Source organism: Pelophylax lessonae (assembly GCF_965119305.1).
Source record: "Pelophylax lessonae genome assembly, chromosome: 10".
Lineage (NCBI taxonomy): Eukaryota > Metazoa > Chordata > Amphibia > Anura > Ranidae > Pelophylax > Pelophylax lessonae.
The window spans coordinates 232,467,856-232,480,874 of NC_138777.1; the positions used below are offsets into that span (position 1 = coordinate 232,467,856).

At 38.9% G+C, this 13,019-nt stretch overlaps 1 protein-coding gene across 1 annotated transcript in view; it reads left to right on the top strand.

Moving 5' to 3' along the window:
* The first annotated feature begins 12,786 nt into the window (after positions 1-12,786).
* Positions 12,787-13,019, top strand: part of AP1G1 (adaptor related protein complex 1 subunit gamma 1) — a 116,426-nt gene continuing 116,193 nt past the window's right edge. Inside the window, exon 1 of the mRNA XM_082269682.1 lies at positions 12,787-12,921. Within this exon, the coding sequence (XP_082125808.1) occupies positions 12,889-12,921 (33 nt within the window). The 5' untranslated portion in view covers positions 12,787-12,888. The remainder of the gene's footprint in view (positions 12,922-13,019) is intronic.

The following is a 13,019-nucleotide window of genomic DNA, read 5'->3' on the forward strand; positions in this document are numbered from 1 at the left end:
TGTCTTAAATAACAACATCTGAGAAAATAATAAATTGTCACTTCCTAGCAGGGGAGGACTGGCAAGGGGGGCAGGGTGGCAAATGCCCCCCGGGCCACTCTGGAAAAAGTGGTAAAAACTAGTAAAAAGGCAACACTCAGGGCTGGATTAATGTAGGGGCCAGACACTGTATACAGCTGGCAGTCCAAAACCAGGTGGGCATGGATGGTGAGCTGATTCCATGGTTCAATAGGCCACTTGACTGGACTTGCCCCCCAGGCCTAAGGCTGCCAGCCCTCCCCTGCTTCCTAGGTAACCAGTTCTGGACTGGAAGGATTTGCCCCCTTAATGACCAGGCCATTTTTTGCGATTCGGCACTGCGTTACTTTAACGGACAATTGCGCGGTCGTGCGACGCTGTACCCAAGTAAAATTGATGTCCTTATTTTCCCACAAACAGAGCTTTCTTTTGGTGGTATTTGATCACCTGTGCGATTTTTATTTTTTGTGCTATAAACAAAAAAAAAGAGCAGCATTTCTGAAAAAAAATACATATTTTTCAAATTCTGCTATATAACATTCCCAATAAAAAAAAAATAAAAAAAAAATATTTTTTATGCTTTTAGGCCCATTTGTATTCTCCTACATATTTTTAATAAGTGTATTTTGATTTGCGGCGCAAAGGTTATCGCGTCTACAAACTATGGGAAAGATTTGTCTCATTTTTATTTATTTTTTTACTAGTAATGGCGGTGATCTGCGATTTCTTTCATCCTTTTAGGCCAATTTGTAATCTGCTACAAATTTTTGGTAAAAAAAAAAATCGCAATAAGCGTATTTTTTTTGGTTTTCGTAAAAGCTATCGTGTCTACAAACTAGGGGAAAGATTTATGTAATTTTTATTTATTTATTTTTTTTTTTTTTACTAGTAATGGCGGTGATCTGCGATTTGTTTTCTGCTACATATTTTTGGTAAAAAAAATCGCAATAAGCGGATTTTGATTGGTTTGCGCAAAAGTTATTGTGCCACTAACTACAGGAAAGATTTATGTCATTTTTTTTGTTTTGTTTTTTTTTTATTACTGGTAATGGCAGGTAACTGCGATTTTTTGTGGGACTGCGACATTGCAGCAGACAGATCAGACCCCTAACTGACATTTTTGACACTTTTGGGGGGACCAGTGACATTACTACAGTAATCAGTGCTAAAAATATGCACTGTTACTCTGGCAGGGAAGGGGTTAACCTAGGGGTGATCAAAGGGTTAAGTGTGAGCCTAGGGGGTGTTTTCTAACTGTATGGGGGATGGGCTTGTGAAATGACCACAGAGACCTGTGACCTATATAGATGTGATCATTTCAGAGAGAAGAATAGTCAGCTGTGTTTACAACAGCTAACCGTCCTTCTCTCTCAGCGGGGAGCAAACGTGGGCGCTGGCCCCGTGCATCGGCATCCCCGCTGCCTAGTGGGGGTGGGAGCGCTCCACCGGCCCCCCAGCACCACTCGCAGGACTGACATAGGGCTATGTCAGTTTACGCAGGAGAGTCAGCCTGCCGCAGTATATGTGCGGCAGGCGGTCTTATAAAGCAGAACCCCAAGCAAGTATAAGAGGCACAAATTAATGCAGCTTCAGATTCATAATTAATTACATCATTAAATGTATATTTTTTAAATGTAAGTAATTTAAGCAACTGGATTGGACTTGGCTTTGCAGTCCTTATACAGCAGAGCTCAGACTATGAGTGGGAGAAGCAGCACAATGAGACAATCAGTTGTACTGTACAGCTGATAGGAGGAGAGAGCAGAGTGACAGAGACAGTGGCAAGAATCCCTTCGAACCCTTTGGAATTAACTGGTTTTCTGCAGTAATTTGCCATAAAATGTGATCTGATTCTCTCATTAGTCACAACAATAGGCAAACAGCTACAACAGATTGTATGGCTGAATTTGCATTGCATTCGGACCAATGTCGCACAGGAACCTTTTTTGGTCTGCACCAGAATCGGATTGCATTATTGTTCACACCTATGCGATCCGATTCATGTCTGAACTGACAGATCGCACTGCGATATGTGAACTGATCTGGAGGTATCGTTAACTTTGTATTGACACCCCCAGCAATTCACATATGGCAGTGTAAACTGTACATCGGCTCTTGCTCTGGCTCTGGGGGAACACCCATGCTCTTCCACCTGCCCGCTCCCGCTGTGATTGGGACCCGCTGATCATCAGAGGAGAGGCAGAACGGCGGCCTGCCTATGTAAACAAGGCAGACCGCCGTTCTGTTCCAGAGAAGGATGGAGATTTTGTGTTTCTGCTAAGCAGAAACACAGATCTCGGTTTCCCTCTAGTACATGCAGTGCCCACACAGTTAGAAAGCACTCCCTAGGAGCACACTTAACCCTTTGATCTCCCCTGATGTTAACCCCTTCCCCTGCCAGTGTCATTTATATAGTGACAGTGCATTTCTTTTAGCACTGATCACTATATTGGTGTCTCTGGTCCCCAAAATGTGTCACTTAGTGTCAGATTTGTCCGCCACAACGTCGCAGTCCTGTTAAAAATCGCTGATCGCCACCATTGCTAGTAAAAAAAAATAAAAAATTCCATAAATCTACCCCATAGTTTGTAGACTCGATAACTTTTGCGCAAACCAATCAATATACACTTATTGGAATTTTTTTTTTTTTTTTTACCAAAAATATGTAGCAGAATACCAATTGGCCTAAAATGATGAATAAATTTGATTTTTTACTGCCCTTTCCTCACCATGCTAATCAATAGGTCACTGAAAACAATGCACTCCCTGTGCAATCGATATATTATCTCAAAAGCTGTTAAAGTGGCCCTGTTATGAAAAAAGTTTTCCAGACATGTGTACCTTCTAAATAAGGGAGGGAATATTATTATTATTATTTCAGGTTCTTATATAGCGCTGTCAATTTACGCAGCGATTTACATATACATTGTACATTCACATCAGTCCCTGCCCTCAAGGAGCTTACAATCTAATACTCAGCTCTCCTGCTTCCTATGCTATCAGCATGCTTCTCGTTTAATAGAAAGCTTCTACCTAGAAACACTTCAGGGAGTGTCACTCTCCTGGAACCCCCGCCGCTCTTCGCAGGTCTTTTCCTCTGACCTCCGCGGTAATACTGTATGCATGCGGAGGTCAGGAGGAGAAGCCAGAGAGCGTGAAGAGGGACTTAGGAGATTGATACCCCTGAAGCATCTTTAGGGGGACAATTTCTATTGAAGGCTGGTGTTTGGCAGCACGGGCAGCAGGTAAGGTAAGTATTCCCGCGCCTATTTGCAAAACATTTTTGACAGGTGCTTTTTAGGATGGAAGGGGTAATTCCAGTCTGAATGATTGCGTTCTCTAGTGCCAACCTACAAATCTCAATGCTTAAAACAATAAAGTATAGAAGAGTACAAATTATGTTCAAGGTCTCAAAGCAAAGAAGAGACACTGAAAATGGGGGTTTTGAGAGTGCCCAAGACAAAAAAAAATCTTAAACAATACATTTTTAATTGGTAATACAACAAAAATATATATATTACACGAAAATATGATACATTAAAATTCCTACACATATGCATGTAAAGATAGAGTACACATGTAAAGATATTGGATGAACCCCGAAAGACGTATGGATCTACGCGTTTCGCCAACACTACAGACTTCTTCAGGATCCGACTTCTATTTCGTGTAAACCTTATATTAAATAAACAATACATAATGAATATACAATGTGTACAAATAAAAATGAAATGAAAATAAATATTGCATATACTAAGCGAACATACATTAATTATATATTGTATATATAAAAAACAAGGGAGAAAAAGGAGGAAACTCCTCTATAGAAGAGCAACCATGAAAAATGCAACATTTGCTGTGAAAATTATGTAATAATTAAGTAATAGTGCAAATTTTAATCTTTTTATTTTACAGAGAATATACATATTGCATGTATTGTTACAGTGTCTCTCAACATAGAATGTTTGTACATAGTGTCCAAATCTTTACAACCCATAGCGTGATATGTCATCAATATATTGTATAAAGTAAAACAAGATTATACCAATGATCTGTAAGAATCTGTGATTTGTAAGCATCCCATCAGGCTGATTTTGCAAGTGTGCAGGGCTGGGACAAGGGGTGGGCAAGAGGGGAAGCTGCCCTGGGCACTGTGGTACCACATATACCACACAAGGAGATTGAGGGGATTTGTGTTGGGAAGGGATAAAAAATACCCCTTTCCGCAAAGATGCTAAGCAGGTGCTTTTCACCAACAGAAACTGACCTTGTACCTATTTATAGTTGCCAAACGGGCGATAGCCAGGGCCTGGAAAAAACCCTCAGTACCGTTTGCAGAGGTGAAGATCATTTTGACCACTCTAATGGTCCATAGGAAAATGTGTAGTGTACTTCACGATACTCACGCCATATTGCTTTAAACACTTTAATACCGGGCACTTTCACCCCCTTCCTGCCCAGGCCAATTTGCAGCTTTCAGCGCTGTCACAGCTTGAATGACAATTGCGCGGTCATGCTACACTGTACCCATATGACATTTTTATCATTTTTTTTCACACAAATAGAGTTTTATTTTGGTGGTATTTAATCACTGCTGGGTTTTTTATTTCTTACTAAAGAAACAGAAAAAAGACAAAATTTTGAAAAAAAAAAGTTTTTCTTTTTTTCTGTCAGTAAATTCTGAAAATAAGTACCGTCATTTTTCTCCTTCACTGATGGGCACTGATGAGGCGGCACTGATGGGCACTGATGGGATGCACTGATGGGCACTGATAGGTTGCACTGATGGGCACTGGTGAGGTGGCACTTATGGGCAGTGATGAGGAGGTACTAATATGCCACACTGATAGGTGGCACTGATGATCACTAATAGGCGGCACTAATGAGCACTGATAGGCAGCACTGAAAGGCGGCACTGACGGGCACTGAGCGGCGGCACTGATGGTCACTGACAAGCAGCACATATGGGCACTGACAGGCAGCACTGATGGGTACTGACGGGTGGTACTGATGGGCACTGATGGGCAGCACAGATGAGCGGGCACTGATGGGCACTGACTGGCAGCACTATGGATACTGATGGTGGGAACTATGGGCACTGATGGTGGACAGTATGGGCAGTGATGGTGGGCACTGATTGGCACTGTTTTTTCACTTTTCTTTAATCAGGGCACTGATGATCAATTGCAATTGCAACCTCTGCAACCCCTGTAGTGCTAAATAATATGCACTGTTACTGTATAGATGACACTGGCAGGGAAGAGGTTAATACTGGGGGTAATCAAAGGGTTAAATGTATACCTATTTGTGCTTACTAACTGTGGGGGGGTTCTATGACAGGCACACAGAGATCGTTGTTTCAGCTTAGCTGAGACACACAATCTCATTGTGCCTGTGCGATAGAAGAACCGCCTGCTTTGTTTACATAGACAGGTGGCTCTTCTGTCAGTTTCTGTGAAGATTGCAGGAGGCCGGCGGCGGTTGTGCCCGCTCCTCCCGCAGTCTGGCTAGACACAGCGGGAGCGTGGCTTCAGCGGCGCGAGCATGAATATAATCACGTACATCTACGTGATTATGCGCAGCTGAGCCGCCCTGCTGCAGTAAATCTGGGTAGGGCGGTGGGCAAGTGGTAATTGTCTGCAGAAGGAGCAGTGATACAATCGGAGATTCATTGTGAAGTTTGTAAGTGAATTCACTCTGCCTGGAGGAGGTAACTTACCTTCACTCCTCATCGTCTTTATTCATCTGCATGCGTGTAATTGTAGAAATAAAAATAAATGTTGAAAGTAAATAACTACACCCTGCTCGTGAGTAATTAATTATACCATTAATTAGATTTCTCAGAGTAAAGCCTTTATGTGCTGTAAATTATTCAGAGAAAGGCTGAAATAAGGATATCAATTAAGGAGCTGTCAGTATAGATTATATGTTGAGGAGACACGCGTGTCACTGTGCAGTACACAGAAGGGAGGGGAGGTTTCCTAATTATAAAGAATATCTGAGGATCATTTATACTTTTACACCCAATCTACCCAAAAAGGAGTGCAAAGGTTTTCTTTTTTCTTTTTAGATTGAAACTTTTTTTACTTTTTTTTTTGGCCCAGCAAATTTTGTATTCTCATTTTCAAGTTGTCGGTTTCCCAATTTTTTCTAAAAAAAAAAAAAAAAAATAAATAAATAAAATTCATTATTTTAAAATCTGCAGCTTTCATTAAAATAATACTTCCTGTTTTTTAGTACATGCAGATGGAAAAAAACTGGTTTCATTTCGGCTCAATTTGTTAAGTTACTAATTTCGTTTTGCATTCGTAACGAAATTTGTTTAATTTAGTTTTGTTTTACCTATTCCTTTTTTGACTAGATTCAAATTTTTGTCAATAGGTTCGAATCAAAAATATCGAATTGATACGAATGCATTGTGAAGAATAGCTGGCTCTTTTTAATTTACAAATTCGAGTTTCGGAAGACAGATATATTCTTTTTATTGTATTCTATTCTATTTTAATCAATTTTTTTTCTTTTATATTCTACTCTTTTCTATTCTATTTTTTTTTTTTTTTAATTTCTATTTCATTCTATTATTTTATTTTCTATTTTATTCTATTCTGATTTACTCTATTATTTTATAGTCTATGCTGTTCTTTTATTTTCTGTTCTATTCTTTTCTATTTTATTTCCTTATTTTCTATTCTATTTAATTATTTTCTTTCTGTTTACTCTAGTCTTTTCTATTCTACTCTGTTTTATTCGATTCTATTCAAAATTCAAACTTTGGAAGACAGCTATATTCTATATTCTTCTATTCTATTTTAATCAATTTTTTTCTATTATAGTCTATTCTTTTCTATTCAATTTTTTTATTTTATTTCTATTCTTTTCTATTTCATTCTATTATTTTATTTTCCATTTTTATTCTATTCTGTTTTACTCTATTATTTTCTAGTCTATGCTGTTCTTTTATTTTTGTTCTATTCTTTTCTATTATATTTCCTTATTTTCTATTCTATTTAATTATTTTCTTTCTGTTTACTCTATTCTTTTCTATTCTACTCTGTTTTATTCTATTCTATTCAAAATTCAAACTTTGGAAGAAGGCTATTCTATTTTTTCTATTCTAGTTTATTATTTGCGATTCAATTCTTTTATTTTGTATTTTATTATTTTCTATTCTATTTTATTCTATTCTTTTCTAAATTAAAACATAGTATATTCTATATTAATACACAATCAGAAATAGTGAGTAATATGTTTCTATTTTGAATTTGTTTTTTAATTTGATTAAGTTTATAAATTCAATTTAAACTAAATTATGATTTGTTATTTAAAGTGTTACTAAACCCACAACAGTAAAATCAGTCTGTATATGTAGTAAGGCATGCTTGCTATACTCACTGTGGAACCTAAGGGGTTAATCCTCTGCATTGTGTAAAAAGGCTGTTGGAAACGGTCTTCTCTGATCCTCCCCTTCTTCCACTGTCCCCAATCCATGTCCTGATAAGACAGAGCCTTTGGAGTCACTCTGCACATGCTCAGTTTGGTGAGTATTGCTAGAGAGTTTTTTTTTCCTTGGAAGAGTGCATGTGATCAGCACAGGGCCAATCAGCACTGTCCAGACAGAGGTTCAGGGGTCCTGCCACGTCATAGGACAGTCAGAGGAGAATAAAAATTCATCCTAAAAGCTTTAGCCAGTGCTCGGCTGGACAATGATAGAAGTCACAAGACTGCTATATACTGCTGATAAGCAAAGGTATCTAGCAGTTCATATTTACTAAAATAATTGCATTTCCATGTTCTGTGTACTGTGGGAGATCAGATATAGTGAATGCAGAGTCCTGGGGAGAGCAGATATAGTGAATGCAGAGTCCTGGGGAGAGCAGATATAGTGAATGCAGAGTCCTGGGTAGACCAGATATAGTGAATGCAGAGCCCTGGGGAGATCAGATACAGTGAATGCAGAGTCCTGGGGAGATCAGATATAATGAATGCAAAGTCCTGGGGAGATAAGATATAGTGAATGCAGGGTCCTAGAGAGATCAGATATAGTGACTGCAGAGTCCTGGGGAGATCAGATATAGTGACTGCAGAGTCCTGGGGAGATCAGATATAGTGAATGTAGAGTCCTGGGGAGATCAGATATAGTGACTGCAGAGTCCTGGGGAGATCAGATATAGTGAATGCAGGGTCCTGGAGAGATCAGATATAGTGACTGCAGAGTCCTGGGGAGATCAGATATAGTGACTGCAGAGTCCTGGGGAGATCAGATATAGTGAATGCAGAGTCCAGGGGAGATCAGATATAGTGAATGCAGAGTCCTGGGGAGATCAGATATAGTGAATGCAGAGTCCTGGGGAGAGCAGATATAGTGAATGCAGAGTCCTGGGGAGATCAGATATAATGAATGCAAAGTCCTGGGGAGATAAGATATAGTGAATGCAGGGTCCTGGAGAGATCAGATATAGTGACTGCAGAGTCCTGGGGAGATCAGATATAGTGACTGCAGAGTCCTGGGGAGATCAGATATAGTGAATGCAGAGTCCTGGGGAGATCAGATATAGTGAATGCAGAGTCCTGGGGAGATCAGATATAGTGAATGCAGAGTCCTGGGGAGATCAGATATAGTGACTGCAGGGTCTTGGGGAGATCAGATATAGTGAATGCAGAGTCCTGGGGAGATCAGATATAGTGAATGCAAAGTCCTGGGGGGGGGGGGGGGGATCAGATATAGTGACTGCAGAGTCCTGGGGAGATCAGATATAGTGAATGCAGAGTACTGGGGAGATCAGATATAGTGACTGCAGAGTCCTGGGGAGATAAGATATAGTGAATGCAGAGTACTGGGGAGATCAGATATAGTGACTGCAGAGTCCTGGGGAGATCAGATATAGTGAATGCAGAGTACTGGGGAGATCAGATATAGTGACTGCAGAGTCCTGGGGAGATAAGATATAGTGAATGCAGAGTACTGGGGAGATCAGATATAGTGACTGCAGAGTCCTGGGGAGATCAGATATAGTGAATGCAGAGTACTGGGGAGATCAGATATAGTGACTGCAGAGTCCTGGGGAGATCAGACACAGTGAATGCAGAGTCCTGGGGAGATCAGATATAGTGAATGCAGAGTCCTGGGGAGATCAGATATAGTGAATGCAGAGTCCTGGGGAGATCAGATATAGTGAATGCAGGGTCCTGGAGAGATCAGATATAGTGAATGCAGAGTCCTGGGGAGATCAGATATAGTGAATGCAGAGTCCTGGGGAGATCAGATATAGTGAATGCAGAGTCCTGGGGAGATCAGATATAGTGAATGCAGAGTCCTGGGCAGAATGCAGGGTCCCACTGTGCTTACTTGCAAATGTGAACACATACGTTACTTCTGCACGCATATGTAAACAGTGATTGCCCCACCCATGTGAGGTATTGTCGCGAACGTCGGGGCGAGAGCAATAATTCTATCACCCGACCTCCTGTGCCACTCTAAACTGGTAACCTGTAAAGGCATTTAAAGCAACACCTACCACTTTATTCTCTAGGGTCTCTGCTAAAAAAAATATATATATAATGTTTCGGGGTTCTAAGTATAAAAAGAAAACACCGCAGAAAAGCTCAAAAGCAAACTGCATAGGTGGAAAAGGAGCCTCGGGGTGTCCGATACGCTTCACCCAATTAAATACAAATTAAGAAAAAATTAATGAAAAGAATTCAAGGTTGACGTAGATATAGAAAGCAGCTTACGCTGTGTGACTTTATAAATACCTGACATGCGTGTTGTGTCCACCTGTCAGAAATTCCACCATCAGCACAGCCTGGGGCTAAATGATCAACGGCACAAAAAAATAGAAAATAAAAATAAATAAAAAATTGTATAAAATAAATAAATAAAAAAAAAAATAAAAAAATTAAAGCTCCCCTGTCCCACCGTGCTTATGCGCAAATGCGAAACACATATGTTACTCCCGCACTTTATTCTAGGGTCTCTGCTAAAAAAATATAAATAAATAATAATAAAAAAAAAGTTGTATAAAATAAATAAATAATAATAAAAAAAAATTAAAGTGCCCCTGTCCCACCGTGCTTACGCGCAAATGCGAACACATATGTTACTCCCGCACTTTATTCTAGGGTCTCTGCTAGAAAAAATATAAATAAATATTAAAAATAAAAAATTGTATAAAATAAATAAATAATAATAAAAAAAAAAAATGAAAGCGCCCCTGTCCCACCGTGCTTACGCGCAAATGCGAACACATATGTTACTCTTGCACTTTATTCTAGGGTCTCTGCTAAAAAAATATAAATAAATAATAATAAAAAAAAATTGTATAAAATAAATAAATATTAATAATAAAAAAAAAATTAGAGCGCCCCTGTCCCACCGTACTTACGCGCAAATGCGAACACATATGTTACTCTCACACTTTGTTCTAGGGTCTCTGCTAAAAATATATAAATAAATAATAAAAAAATTGTATAAAATAAATAAATAACAATAAAAAAAAATTAAAGTGCCCCTGTCCCACCGTGCTTACGCGCAAATGCGAACACATATGTTACTCTCGCACTTTATTCTAGGGTCTCTGCTAAAAAAATATAAATAAATAATAAAAAAATTGTATAAAATAAATAAATAATAATAAAAAAAAAAAAAATGAAAGCGCCCCTGTCCCACCGTGCTTACGCGCAAATGCGAACACATATGTTACTCTTGCACTTTATTCTAGGGTCTCTGCTAAAAAAATATAAATAAATAATTATAAAAAAAAAAAATTGTATAAAATAAATAAATAATAATAATAAAAAAAAAATTAAAGCGCCCCTGTCCCACCGTACTTACGCGCAAATGCGAACACATATGTTACTCTCGCACTTTGTTCTAGGGTCTCTGCTAAAAAAATATAATTAAATATTAAAAATAAAAAAATTGTATAAAATAAATAAATAATAATAAAAAAAAAAAAAATGAAAGCGCCCCCGTGCCACCGTGCTTACTTGCAAATGCGAACACATATGTAACTCCCACACGCATATGTAAACAGTGATCGCACCACACGTGAGGTATTATCACGAACGTCGGGGCGAGAGCAGTAATTCTATCACCCGACCTCCTGTGCAACTCTAAACTGGTAACCTGTAAAGGCGTTTAAAGCAACACCTACCACTTTATTCTCTTGGGTCTCTGCTAAAAAATATATATATAATGTTTGGGGGGTTTCTAAGTATAAAAAAAAACACTGCAGAAACGCTCCAAAGCAAACTGCATCGGTGTGAATGAAGCCTCGGGGTTCCGATGCACTTTATCCAATTGAATACAAATGAAGAAAAAAAATGAATGAAAAGAATTTAAGGTTGACGTAGATATAGAAAGCAGCTTATACTTCATGACTTTATACATACCTGACATGCCTGTTGTGTCCACCTGTCAGAAATTCCACCATCAGCACAGCCTGGCACTAAATGATCAACAGCACAAAAAAAAAAAAAAAAAAATTGTATAAAATAAATAAATAATAAAAAAAAAATAATAAAGCGCCCCTGTCCCACCGTGCTTATGCGCAAATGCGAACACATATGTTACTCCCGCACTTTATTCTAGGGTCTCTGCTAAAAAAATATAAATAAATAATAATAATAAAAAAAATTGTATAAAATAAATAAATAATAATAAAAAAATAATAAAGCGCCCCTGTCCCACCGTGCTTATGCGCAAATGCGAACACATATGTTATTCCCGCACTTTATTCTAGGGTCTCTGCTAAAAAAATATAAATAAATAATAATAAAAAAAATTGTATAAAATAAATAAATAATAATAAAAAAATAATAAAGCGCCCCTGTCCCACCGTGCTTACGCGCAAATGCGAACACATACGTTACTCCAGCATGCATATGTAAACGGTGATCGCACCACACATGTGAGGTATTGACGCGAACATCGGGGTGAGAGCAGTAATTCTATCACCCAACCTCCTGTGCCACTCTAAACTGGTAACCTGTAAAGGCATTTAAAGCAACACCTACCACTTTATTCTCTAGGGTCTCTGCTAAAAAATATATATCTAATGTTTGGGGGTTCTAAGTATAAAAAAAAAACACTGCAGAAAAGCTCAAAAGCAAACTGCATAGGTGTGAATGGAGCCTCGGGGTTTCCGATGCGCTTTACCCAATTGAATACAAATTAAAAGAAAATGAATGAAAAGAATGCAAGGTTGACGTAGATATAGAAAGCAGCTTACACTGCGTGACTTTATAAATACCTGACATGCGTGTTGTGTCCACCTGTCAGAAATTCCACCATCAGCACAGCCTGGCGCTAAATGATCAACGGTACAAAAAAATAAAAAATAAAAAATAAATAAATAAATAAAAAAATTGGGGATTTTCTTAATTTCATTTTTTTTTTTAATGAAAGCCCAATCTCTGCCTCAGAAGCAGAAGACTTTGTATACCAACCAGCTGTAGAGCTTTCCTTCGCTGACTTGTGACACGCCACTCCTATTGTTGGAAATGTCACCTGAGCTATTTCCGTTCATTGCTGCAGGCGTGGGGGGGGATGGGGGGGGGGGTAAATCTGCAACACAAAACTGAAGACTTCAATGAAATCCAACTGCATGCAAAACATTTTTTGAGTTTACCATAAGCAGAACCATATTGTGCTGGAGTCGGAGGTCCAGATATCCCCCCCATAGGGGTGCAGGACAGGTTCTTCCTGTGACATCCAGGTGTCACTTCTCCCAGCCTACGTCACAGGTCGGGGGAGGGGCTACAATCGGTGATGAGGATTTACCTGTTGACTTTTGCCTGAAAGTTTAAAATTTCCGTCCGGGTGACATGGCTGCTTGGGCTGCATGAAGGAAGGAGTGCGTGGAAGGGACGATGGAGCAGATTATATTGGAGCAGATTATGAAGGTACTGCGATTTATGTGCTGGGAGAATGGAAAGATTCACCATATTGCTGCCATGTGGGTGAACGCGGGTTCTGGTGAATGGCTGATTCAAAAATAATG